General features: G+C 38.6%; 1 protein-coding gene across 1 annotated transcript in view; it reads left to right on the forward strand.

Moving 5' to 3' along the window:
- zgc:171775 (STKc_p38 domain-containing protein) overlaps window positions 1-10,847 on the forward strand; it is a 13,769-nt gene extending 2,922 nt beyond the window's left edge. The window contains exons 4-12 of the mRNA XM_037685018.1: window positions 1,271-1,382; window positions 6,789-6,818; window positions 6,913-6,960; window positions 7,766-7,880; window positions 7,993-8,064; window positions 9,377-9,456; window positions 9,583-9,661; window positions 9,795-9,968; window positions 10,089-10,847. Coding sequence (XP_037540946.1) covers window positions 1,271-1,382; window positions 6,789-6,818; window positions 6,913-6,960; window positions 7,766-7,880; window positions 7,993-8,064; window positions 9,377-9,456; window positions 9,583-9,661; window positions 9,795-9,968; window positions 10,089-10,150 — 772 coding nt within the window. The 3' untranslated portion in view covers window positions 10,151-10,847. The remainder of the gene's footprint in view (window positions 1-1,270; window positions 1,383-6,788; window positions 6,819-6,912; window positions 6,961-7,765; window positions 7,881-7,992; window positions 8,065-9,376; window positions 9,457-9,582; window positions 9,662-9,794; window positions 9,969-10,088) is intronic.
- Window positions 10,848-12,382: the final 1,535 nt, after the last annotated feature.

The following is a 12,382-nucleotide window of genomic DNA, read 5'->3' on the forward strand; positions in this document are numbered from 1 at the left end:
TACTGCATGTATATCTGCATGTACAAGTACTGCATGTACAAGTACTGTATGTACAAGTACTGCATGTATATCTGCATGTATATCTGCATGTACAAGTACTGCTTGTATATCTGTATGTACAAGTACTGCATGTATATCTGTATGTACAAGTACTGCATGTATATCTGTATGTACAAGTACTGCTTGTATATCTGTATGTACAAGTACTGCTTGTGTATCTGTATGTACAAGTACTGCTTGTATATCTGTATGTACAAGTACTGCTTGTGTATCTGTATGTACAAGTACTGCTTGTGTATCTGTATGTACAAGTACTGCTTGTGTATCTGTATGTACAAGTACTGCTTGTGTATCTGTATGTACAAGTACTGCTTGTAAATCTGTATGTACAAGTACTGCTTGTAAATCTGTATGTACAAGTACTGCTTGTATATCTTTATGTACAAGTATTGCTTGTATCTGCATGTGTTGTGCTAAATTTGTTGTTCACACTGAAAAACATTTTGAAAATATTTAGGATGGATGGATGATAAATGGATGGATGACAAATGGGTGGATGATGGATGGATGGATGATAAATGGGTGGATGATGGATGGATGGATGAATGAATTAATAAATTGTTGGATGGATGGATAACTTAACAGACCATCAGAAATTCTTTACATTAAAATCTTCAGTTCACTAAAAAATGTTTAAAATCTGCTTCGGCAAACTGTCTCTATTTTTGTCTTGTACTACTTTTAGTTTTTAGCTGCCGTTTCTCCATTTTTAGCTTCTAGTTAGCCTTTTACTACTTCAAGTTAGTGTTTGGATACTGTTAGCTTCAAGCTAGCCTTATGCTACGTTTAGCCACTCTTTTATTGCTTTTAGCTTCTAGCTAGCATTTTGCTTTATTTAGCCTTCCACTTTTAGCTTTTAGCTACTGTTTTGCTGCTTCTAGCTTCAAGCTAGCATTTTAATAATTTAGCTAGTCTTTTAATCAGCTATTATTTTGCTAATTTGGTTTCTAGCTAACCTTTTTTTTTTTACTTTAGATTTTAGCTACTACTTCTTTGAGCTAACCATTTAATGATTTTAGCAGGTCTTGGCTCCTGTTAGCATTTAGCTGTCCTTTTGCTTTTATCTAGCATGTTGCTACTTTTATGTTTTTGCTAATGCTCTACATCTTTAACTTTACCAACTCAGTTTCGGCTTCTTCAGTAAATTTTATCAAAGACATTAGAGAGTGGTTAATCAGAGTGTCCCCACCCTCCTGTTTGTCGTCTTTAGCTACATGGTGATGCCTTTTGTAGCCCAGGATTTGAGCCACATCATGAAGAAAAAGAGACTGAGCGATCGCATCATCACATACCTCTTTTACCAGCTCATGAGAGGCCTGAAGGTGAGTGATGCTGATTTGTACAGAAACCCAGTTAAATAGTAAAAGAGTTGATTTTATTTTGGCTAAACCTTCTGAGGTGGATACTCGATGGTAGGAGAAGGTGAAGTGGGAGCTTTTACAGCCCAGATTCTGATAAAGTGATTGTGTCACTTTGTTGGTTTTGGGAACACCCATATGCTCATCGAAACAAAGCAAATAAAGGTAGATGGGCAGATTTAATGACAAAGTAACTGCTGAAAGAAGCTGAATGTTCATTTAAAGTCCACTGATGTGCAACAACTGCAACAAGACAGTGGTGAGACCAGCTGTGTTGTGTGGGCTGGAGCCAGAGACACGGACAAAAAGACAGGAGAAAGAACTGGAAGCAGCGAAATGATGATGTTGAGGTTCTCCTTAGGAGTGACAAGGATGGATAAGATTAGGAATGAGATCATCAGAGGTACAGCTAGGCCTGTCACGATAACAAATTTTGCTGGGCGATTAATTGTCTCAGAAAATATTGTGATAAATGATAACATTGATTGAAATTTGACAATAATTAGTAATTGTCAAATTTAAGAAGAAATGTTGGTTAATTTTGTGTGTAGTACCTTTTTGACCCCTAGATGGCAGTATAAGGCTTCTTTTTGCAGGAAAAAACAACTTTTTACACAAATTTTTAGAGCTTTGACAAGACGGAGGTTTTTTCAGAGGTCGGCCTGTTAGCTTAGCCCGTAGCTTAACTTCTCAGCTTAGCTGCTTTTAACGATCATAAAATGTGATTTTGGACGGTTAAAACATATTTTAAAGAGCAAAGAGAAAGGGGTGGGTCAGTGCAGAGCACTGGAGTTGAGCCTTTTGTCATCCAGTGTCTTCAGTAGAAAGAGAGACACAAAGAAACGATAAAGCCGATAAATGAAAACGAGGTCGATTAATTTTCATTCATCATGCGATTAATTGGTTTATTGTTTACCGCAACAGGCCTAGCTAGGTACAGCACGGGTTGAACAACCTGTAAACAGCTTGTTTTTCCACGCACTAAATATCTGAGCTGTAGTCTCACCAGGAATGGCTTCTTTTCTCTTCTCAAGTTCAGCGAGTAACAAGTCTTAACCGAGTCCGTTTAACAAAAGACAGCTGCAGGGCGAGCTGTGACACGTGGGGAGAGATCAAAACAAGCCTTCCAAGAACTGTAGAGCTCTTCCTGGGTATAAATGTTGTGCAAAAAAATCAAAAAAATAAAAGCATAAATAAAGTTTAAAAGCCACAGAAACAGCAATCATACAAATATTTGTCCTTGAAACAACTGTTGCTGCCATAAATTTCAAAGATATTCGTTATTTTTCCAAAAATATGGTACAACTTCCTGTAAATCATCCCATTATTTTCTTCAATCACTTTTTCACACAACTTTTTCAGAGTTATTTCGTACATGTTTGATGTGTTTTCAGTTAAGCGCACGCATGTTTGCACACCTGGTGCATGTGTTTGAACCAGTTGCTTCATGGGCGAGCTCTTTTTGAAAAGTCAGTGCTTTGCAACAGCCAAGATGAGACTTTATGATGTTTGTCTAAATATGACAAGCATGTTTTAGTCTTTTGTGAAACGCATGAGGCTAACACTGGGCTTATGGTAAATCTGAGCTGATGTTTTGCTTTTTATCTGTAGGAAAATAACATTTTAGTGAGTATGCAGTAATAAAAAAATTGTAATGAAATATGTATTGTGTTAAAATTGAATATATAAATTGTCCCATGTGTTTGTGTTTATTTTACACTACTGTATCAGTAAACTGCGGACTCTAAATGTTTGATGATTTAGAGAATATTTAGAGTTTATTTGAAAAAAAGCACAAGTCACCTTGTTAGATGTACTCCTCTGGTATTAATCTCATATTTTGGATTTCCATTTTTCTTGTATAAAGTCTGAGTGCAATGCTTTTCAAGTTAACGGGCGTAAATGCCCAGACTGTGTGTGTCATGGATGTTTGACTGCCTCGCCCTTATTTATTCTTTCCAGTCACTTGTCAATGTGTAACCAGCGATGTTCAGTGGAAATGACCTAAAAGCACAATTCAAACAAGAAAACTGGGAAAGCTTTTTGAAAATAATTCAATTCAGTTTATTTATATGGCACCAAGTCACAATAAAAGTCGTCTCGGGGCACAAAACAAAAACATTCACATACATTAAAAACCCAATTGGTACAAATGATCCATCTAAGGAAGCAGCAGATTGTGTTGAATCATCACTTCCTGATAGTCTCCCATCCTGAGCAAGCACAATGGAGACAGTGGGAAGGAAAAACTCCCTTTTAACAGGAAGAAACCTCCAGCAGAACCAGGCTCGGGACGATCGGCCATTTGAGAGGAACAGGAAGTAGAAACAAACAGACACAGAATTCAATTCAATTCAATTCAAAAATACTTTATTCATCCCAAAGGGAAATTATTTGTTGTTGTAACTCGTTATCCTCGTTTCATTAAGAGATGTTATAGATGCTGATGGATGTAGGCAGGAAGGATCTCTTGTAAAGGTCCATCCCACAGTGGATCCTAAGAAACTGGCTGCAGATGCCGTTCGATCCATCCACCCAGTCTCGGCTGGCCTCTCTGTTCCCCCAGTCTGTAGGACCGCCCGAAAGCCAGGCAGAACTCCTCCCAGAGCGATGGCCACTCCTCCCAGCAGTCTGCCGAGCTCCTCGTCGCTGTGGACAGCCAACTGTAGGTGTCGAGGGACGATCCTGTCCTTCCGCTGTCATGAGCCATGTTTCCTGCTAGTTCCAGGATCTCAGTGGTCAGGCACTCGAGCACAGCTGGCAGGTTGCTGAGAATGCATCCACAGAGCCTCCTTTTCAACTCATTTGAGATTTGTGGCTGTAGTTGAGATATTATTTGAGCTTTTGAGATGTTAATCAGCTGCAGTTGGTTGTAGAAAACTGCCTTGTTGCCGTGGTTACGCATCATAACAAATGTCCAAAACTAAAAAAGTTTCAGTAAACATCAATGACAGGTCCAGGTGAACTTTCTATAGGAGGAAAGACAAGAAACCTGGTAAGATAGAAATAATTACAAATATAAAAGTTTGAAATACAAAACAGGTAGAGTAGAGCAAGTTAAGATGGCAGCAGAAAGAGGAAATGTGGTCCGTTTGTCCTCCAGCAGTCATAACTAAGGGATAGCTCAGGAAACCCAAGTCTACCCTAACTATAGGATTTATCAAAAAGGAAAGACTTACCGGTAAGCCTAATCTTAAAAGTAGACAATGTGTCAGCCTCACGGTAGCGGTGCCGGATCGATCCATGTATTGATAATATCTATACCAACATGGGTATTGATATTGATCAATACCAGTGTAATTAGATCAATACTTTAGCTTCCGTTTCTCTCCTGTGTGCACTGCTGCGGTCTCATCAAAGATGCGAGCTGTAAGTGTCGCTCCTGTCACAGCACAGAGCAACTTGGCAAAGGCAGGCAGGGCCCACAGAGAGGCTGCTGGGAATATCTCTTTGAACTCAAGGCTTTGGAGGTTGTTTTGTTATTTACACTTTAGTTATTGTAATTATTTTTCATTTGTAATTATTTTTTTCAAACCCAGAAAAGAAATTCACTTAAGAGGAGAAATTTAGTTTTATTCCTTTAAACCCTAAATATATTTTACTGTTTAATAACATTTGTTGCGGTGTGATAACTTTGTACAGTTTGTTTATTTACGAAAAAAAAATCCCGAAAAGGAGTGCAATGAAGGGATAATTTTTATTTAATTATCATAGTTTCTGAACACAATGTTTTAATTTTATTCTTGAGTCATCATTTTGTGCACTTTGTTTAAGGAAAAAATCCAGCCATCACAAGGTTTGGGGAAAATTGTTTTGTTACTGTTCTATTTTTTCAGAAAAATACACTTTTATTATAATAAAGTATTTTTTATTTACTTATAAACTTTGCCTAATTCTATCCTGGGTTTTAACTAATAAATGATCCAAAGGAAAAATCACAAAACACTTAAATATCATCAAAATTCACCCTAATAATTTAAAAGTATCGTATCGATATCAGTATCGGCGATACTGGATCGTATTTATTTGATATCGATCGATACCAGATTTTGCAGTATCGCACACCACTGCCTCCCAGACAGAAACTGGAAGTTGGTTCCACAAGAGAGGAGCCTGATAACCGTAAGATCTGCCTCCCATTCTGCTTTTGGAAACTCTAGGAACTAGGGGTTGAACGACTACATCATTTTAAAACTTGACATTAACATAATAAAACTCGAGTAGAACTCGAGTAGTTGATGACGTCATATGATCTCAAGATGAAAAAATAAATAAAACCGCAAAAAAAAAAGTCATTTATTATTTACAACAAAAAATAAATAAAAGACCAATAAAACATTAAGAGTATATTATGCTCCTACCATTTATCATACTGCAAATAAGTCACAGGAAAACCAAACTATTAGTTTTTATTATTAAGCTGCAAAAGTGAAAGAAACGTGCGGCACGTAAAAAACGAAACTTAAAAACAGTGGGGGGGACCACCCCCGCACCACCGCCAGCTGTGGTGCGCATTAGGTTTAGTTTTAGAGATTAATATGTTTATAGTTTTTTTTTTAAGTTTAGAGATTCATATTTTTTGCTTTTTGTTTGTGAAACAAGGTCAGAGGCAGCTGGTTCTGGTTCGGTCGATTGGACCCGGTGTTGCACCATATTCTGTGACCTGCAACAGTGCATGCAACACCACACCCTACGGTCACAATATACGGTGGTCACAGAATATGGTGTAACACCGGTTGGCAACGAGCTCCAAACAGTCAGGAAGTTGATTCATTTTCTGTTTTCTTACGGTAGTTGAACTGGAAGATTCATCTTTAGTGAAATATTTCCATAATATTGACCAGTTTGCCAAGAATGGGCCTGCTCCGCTCCATCCGTCTGCTTGGAGGAATCTATTTTGTAGCCCGCGCCCAGTGCGGATCACGTGACACGTGACGTAATGACGTCACTACGAATACTCAACATGAAATTTAAAAACTTGAGAGATGTCCTAGTAACCGATGTGTAGATTACTTGAGTATTCTGTTAAAACCCTACTAGGAACCAATAAATAAATAATGGGGTAAACCTTCCTTCTCCCACTTGTGGTCAGAAAGTTACTGGTTTTGCCCCCCTTACTGTAACATCCCTTTTCAGATTGGGGGAATGTTTGAATTAGCAGCAATTATTTTAAGATGTTAATTTTGTGTTTTTTATTCTAAGTGTATTTTACTGGAAAAAACCACATACTGCAGCCTTGAATTTGTGATTTTTATTTATTTTTTTTTTTTTTACAGTGTAAAGCCATGAAGCTGTAGGCGTGTCTTATCTGTTAATGTCTGTGTGTGATTTTTCATTCTACACTGAAATTTATCTTGTTTTTTTCTACAGTACATCCACTCTGCAGGGATCATCCATCGGGTTCGTATTTCATTTAATATCTTTAATTTTCATTTAAAAACATCTGCAACACGTTTGTTATTTCATCTCGTTAAAGTGGCTTCATGTCTTTTAGGATCTGAAGCCTGGTAACCTTGCTGTGAGTGAGAACTGCGACTTGAAGGTAAGTTCAACGTCACAATTTCTCACTAGCTCAGTATTTGATTTAAAAAGCAGTGCAAAGTCGTAAAAATGCAGGACTTGAAGGCCTGGGATCGCCTGCCACCTTTCATTCAAGAATATTGGTCTAACTTTGAAAATAAGAATGTGTGGTTTCATATAAAATTGTGAGGTGTTGAGTAACCTGTTGGAGCTCAAAGCTGAGGTTATCAAAAACTCTCAGCTACTACTCCACCAAATATTAGCCCAATATCTATAAAACTGACTGAGTTAAAGTGATTTTTGTAAGCTCAGTTGGCTGTGGCAGCCATCTTGAATTATCTTGGCTCCAAAAGCTAATCAGCTAGAGATGTACATCACTTACTCAGAGTTTTATTCAAATCTGTGAAGTGGTTAATGAGATATTTTGCTAACAGACTAACAGGGTTGACTACAATAGTTAATGGCAAAGTTTTTAACAAAGATCTTGTGTGATCATTTAGCACTCAATTTGTTATCAATGACTATCAGTTACTACTCAACCAAGTGTGTTTAATATATATGAAATTACCTGAGCTGTAGCCATTATTGTGTTTTCAAATGTCAATTGAATGCAACACTCATCTTGAATCTAATTGAATCCAAATTGACGTCATCTGTTGTAGATGTATTTCCTCCAGGTCTCATGGAAATTTGTGTTCTAGTTCATGAGATATTTTGCTAACAGTTAGACAAATGCATATAAATTCATACGTAATGGCTAAAAACAATATTGCCCACATTCGACGGTGGCCATTTAAATAAAATAACTTTATTCTGATTTTCCTCAGATTCTGGATTTTGGCTTGGCGAGACAAACGGAGAGCGAGATGACTGGTTATGTTGTGACACGCTGGTACAGAGCACCAGAGGTCATTTTCAACTGGATGCACTACAGTCAGACAGGTAACAACGTGAATACACCTTTAACCACTGTTTGAAACGTACCTCAAAATTAAAGCACAATATTTCAAACTGCATTTTTCTAGATACATTTCTCCTCCTGATTGTCTTACAGTTGATGTCTGGTCAGCCGCTTGCATTCTGGCTGAAATGATCACCGGTCAGGTGCTTTTCCCAGGACATGACAGTATCCACATTTTGTTAATTACATCACCCTAACATAATTAAAATGTTTAAAAATGAACTATTATTTGAAATGAGGCTTAAAGGGACATTCATGTAACTGTAGACATAAATATGTGCTCGTGCGTCTTCATTAGGGTCAAATGAAACGTCTGAATGTTTTCTAATTGACTGAGAGGAAAAATAGAAAAATGTTTCACATGACGTCTTCAGAGCAGTTGTGGTTTAAGCAATTGGATATCTGTAAATAAATAATAATAATAATAATACAACCCCTATTCAGAAAAAGTTGGGTTGTTGTGTAAAATTTAAAGAAAAATAAAATACAACGGTTCGTAAATCTCATAAATTCATATTTATTCGCAATGGAATGAGCCAAAGGTCGTTTAAAATGGACTGAAGCTAAACAGAAAACTGTTGCGTTCTGATGATTCAGAATATGAAATTATTTTTAGAAACCGTGTCCATCGTATCCTCCATGCTAACGAGACAAGGGACTATCCAGCTGGTTATCAGCACACAGTTAAAAAAAGCCTGCCTCTCTGATGGTATGGGGGTGCATTAATCTCAAATCCCCACCCCCTCCCAACCTGGATTAATAAAGCAACTATCCGTCCATCCATCCCTTTATCAGTCTCTCACACTCTCTCTCTGTCTATCTTTATACCTATCTTTCTCTTCATATCTGTCTGTTATCTTTCTCATTCTATCTCTATTTCATTCTCTTATCTTTCTCTCTGTATCTATCTCTCATCTCTTCTTTTTCTCTTTATCTTTCTCTATACATATCTCTCTATCTTGTCTTTCTCTCTGTATCTCTGTATCTCTTATCGTTCTCTTTCTCTGTCTCTCTATATCTCTTAACTTTCTCTCTCTATGTCTCTATCTATTTATCCCTACTGCATCTGGCGTGGACTGTTCACACATCTGGAATGGCTCCATCAATGCAGAACACTGTGTTCCAGGTTTAGAACAACGTGTCCACTAAAGAAGACCAGGACTGTTGAACAGCTACATGTAGAAGAACGGGACTACATCCTTCCAGAAACTCCAGCTGCTGGTCTCCTCGCTTCATAGATTTTTACAGATTAATGTTAAAACTTGACCCTAGAACAACATTTTTGAGATCTGTTGCTTCCACAAAACTCCAAATTAACCTTTTTTTTAAAAAATTATTTTAAACGGCACAATTTCTTAGTCCCAGCATTTGATATCTTTACTGTGTTCCATGTGAATAAAATGCTGCTTTTCAAAACATTTTACTCGATGTCCTCATGTATCGTGCGTGTTGGGTTTTCCTCGACTGACATGTTCAGGCATTGATCAACTGCAGAAGATCCTCAAAGTGACCGGAACACCAGACCCCTCCCTGGTGCAGAAGATGCAGAGTAAAGATGTGAGGTTTCCTCAGCGTGCACACTTTACTCCTCACCAGTTGGCATAATAACTGCAGGAAGCTGCAAGTCCAGATTTCCATGTTCATATTGACGTACGTGTATTTTGCCTGTATTTTGTTTTTCAGGCCCAGACGTATGTGAAAGGTCTCCCTTCACAAAGAAAGAAAAATTTCAAGGAAGTGTTTTTGACGATGGATTCAAGCGGTGCGTTGTTACTAGAACGTGCACACTGATTAAAAACAACAACAACTAAATCACTATTTTAATGTTTCTAAAAATACTTTTGTGTCCTAACAGCAAGAAAACTAAGTGGTGCTTTTGGTCTTGCTGTTTCCAGCTGTTAACCTTCTGGAGGGGATGTTGATGCTGGACCCAGAGAAGAGGCTGACGGCCAAACAGTGTCTGTCCCACCCATTTTTATCTGAATATCACGACCCAGCGAGCGAACCAGACTCTAATCCTTACGACGACTCCTTCGAGAGCCTCGAGCTCGACGTTGGTGAATGGAAAAGTGAGTATCTCAGCACACAAACGGCTCGAGTTTACTGCGGTTACGTACTTTTAAAGCCTAAATCCTAAAAAAGACATTAACGGCATTTTTTTTGTTGCTTTTTTTCTAATCTCCAATCAGGTCTTATCCACATGGAGATCATGACCTTTGATCCTAAGGATCCTTGCAAGACAGCCATGTAGGACTCCTTTTTACTCCAGCTGTCAAGACAAGTTCATTTTGGCAAGGACATTTCACAGAGCAACCCAAGCCCAGAACTCCTGAGGAGTCCTCATAAGCTCCTCCCACTGCGGGACTGATCGTCTGGCTTTCGCAAATTTGTCGCAAAGCTAACGTTAACAACAAATGCTGTCCTTTAAATACAGCATTTAGGCTTCCTCTTTCCACCAATTAGCTATTTGCATGTCTTTATACGCCTTTAAAGAAATGTTATACAAGTTTTTGTACTTCCTCACTGCCTTGGCCAGCTGCTCCTCAAAACTCGCGGGAAAATGGGAATGTAAACCTTTCCGCTTTAAATCCACCTGCCCACTTCAGAGTTCTGACCCAGTAGTTCTCAGACACCACGATTATGTGTTGAGAACAAGCTGTAAAAACTTAGAAACCAGAGCTCCGTGGGGGGAAAAAACAATGATGCCGTTATTTTTCTCACAGCCCTGGGAGAACAGATTTCTCACTTCTTGCAAAGTATGTAGCACCCTGAAGTGTGTGTGTGAAGTGTTTGTTATACGCCTGATTGTCGCTTTTCGGCGAAATTTGCCGATTTCAAACAAAATACGTAATTTACGTGAAGCCTATAGATCCAAAGATCTAACTAGGTTAAGTCAGGTACCCTGGACGGATACTTTTTTGTTGAAACATTTCGTCTTTTACCCAAAAGACTTCTTCAGACTGAGCTCTTGCAACAAACTCAGTCTTATAAATAGCACCTTCTCAAAGTTGATCAACCATTTTGCTGCTGACAGCCAGAACCAGCTATTCACATGCAAAAGGAGGACCATCAGCCTAACAATGGATCATTAGTGCCCTCATGGCCGCTTGCAATTCAAGCTAGCAGCCGGATCTATTCTATTATAGATCCGAAGCGTTTTGGAGGGTTTTTGTTCAGGGGCGGGCAGGTGTTTCAGAGGCGTGGTAGAGAGCATCATTTCCCATTGACTGGACTTACAAGGTTCTGTCTACAATAGGCAGCACAACAGCTCAGTGGTTAGCACTGTTGCCTCATAGCAAGAAGGTCTTGGGTTCAATCCCTGGTTGGACCTGTGGTCTTTCTGTGTGGAGTTTGCATGTTCTTCTCGTGCTTGTGTGGGTTTTCTCCAGGTACTCCAGTTTCCTCCCACAGACCAAAAACATGCATGTTAGGCTGCTTCAGGTCCAGGCCTCTCTTGCAAAAGAGATCTGTGATCTCAGTGGGATTTGCCTGGTTAAATAAAGGTTCATATTAAATTAAAATAGAACATCTTTGGTGGAACGCGAGTCATTTGGCCAATCACAATCAAGACAGGCGATGGCGAAATCTTTCCCAAGCTGGTCTCAGTTATAACTAGTCACTGCTAATGTTGGACACGGTTAGGTTTGAAGTAAGTCTAGTTATCTGCCAACAAAGTTTAAGTAAAACTTGATTTATTGAAAAATAATACTACTTCAGCAACGTTGTGTCATAATCCGTTACTGTTTTCAACGTAACGTTATCTGTAAAAGAAAGCGTGTCAGCATGTAATGTTAGCTTGGATGCTAGCATCCATTGCTGACATAGCTAGCAATGCTGGCTATGTCGGCTAACATCAGTGAACTGCGCGTTAACGTTGGCCTACAATGCCACTCAGTTCAATGCAAATAAATTTGGGAAGCTATCTCTAATGCATCCAAAAAAGTTCAATCTGGTTCTCTGGACATTCAAAAAAACAAAACAAAGAATTTTTTGAGCATGCATCAGAATATCGCTAATGCACTGAATGCATCCGTATTTGTTGTCCGATAATAATGCGTCATCTTTATAAGATAAGATAGAACTTTATTGATCCCGCAGGAAATTGTTGAAGATAAGAGGAATGACAACTAAGACGTAACATTGGTGCCAATGAAACATGACACACCAGTGTTTAAGTGATTGAAACATCTGCTCTGGTGGATTATTAGAGGATGTAGGGACACACACACACACACACACACACACGCTCTAGGTTTGTTTCCTTTATCATCCCTTCTGAGTTTGCAGGTACAGTTATAACACTTTGTGAACAGGTCAAGAACGCGTTAAAAAGCAGCCTGAACTTGCGTCATTGTGTTTTTGTCACCAGGTACGGTGGCCTGTAGAGTCCAATAGAAAACAGAAAAAGGAACTTTCTCAAGAAATGTGTTCATTCTGTTCACTGCAGTCGACCTGAACCACTCACCTCAAATTTATGTCTCTT

This window comes from Nematolebias whitei, chromosome 11, assembly GCF_014905685.2.
Source record: "Nematolebias whitei isolate Nwh7 chromosome 11, NemWhi1, whole genome shotgun sequence".
NCBI classification, from domain to species: Eukaryota; Metazoa; Chordata; class Actinopteri; order Cyprinodontiformes; family Rivulidae; genus Nematolebias; species Nematolebias whitei.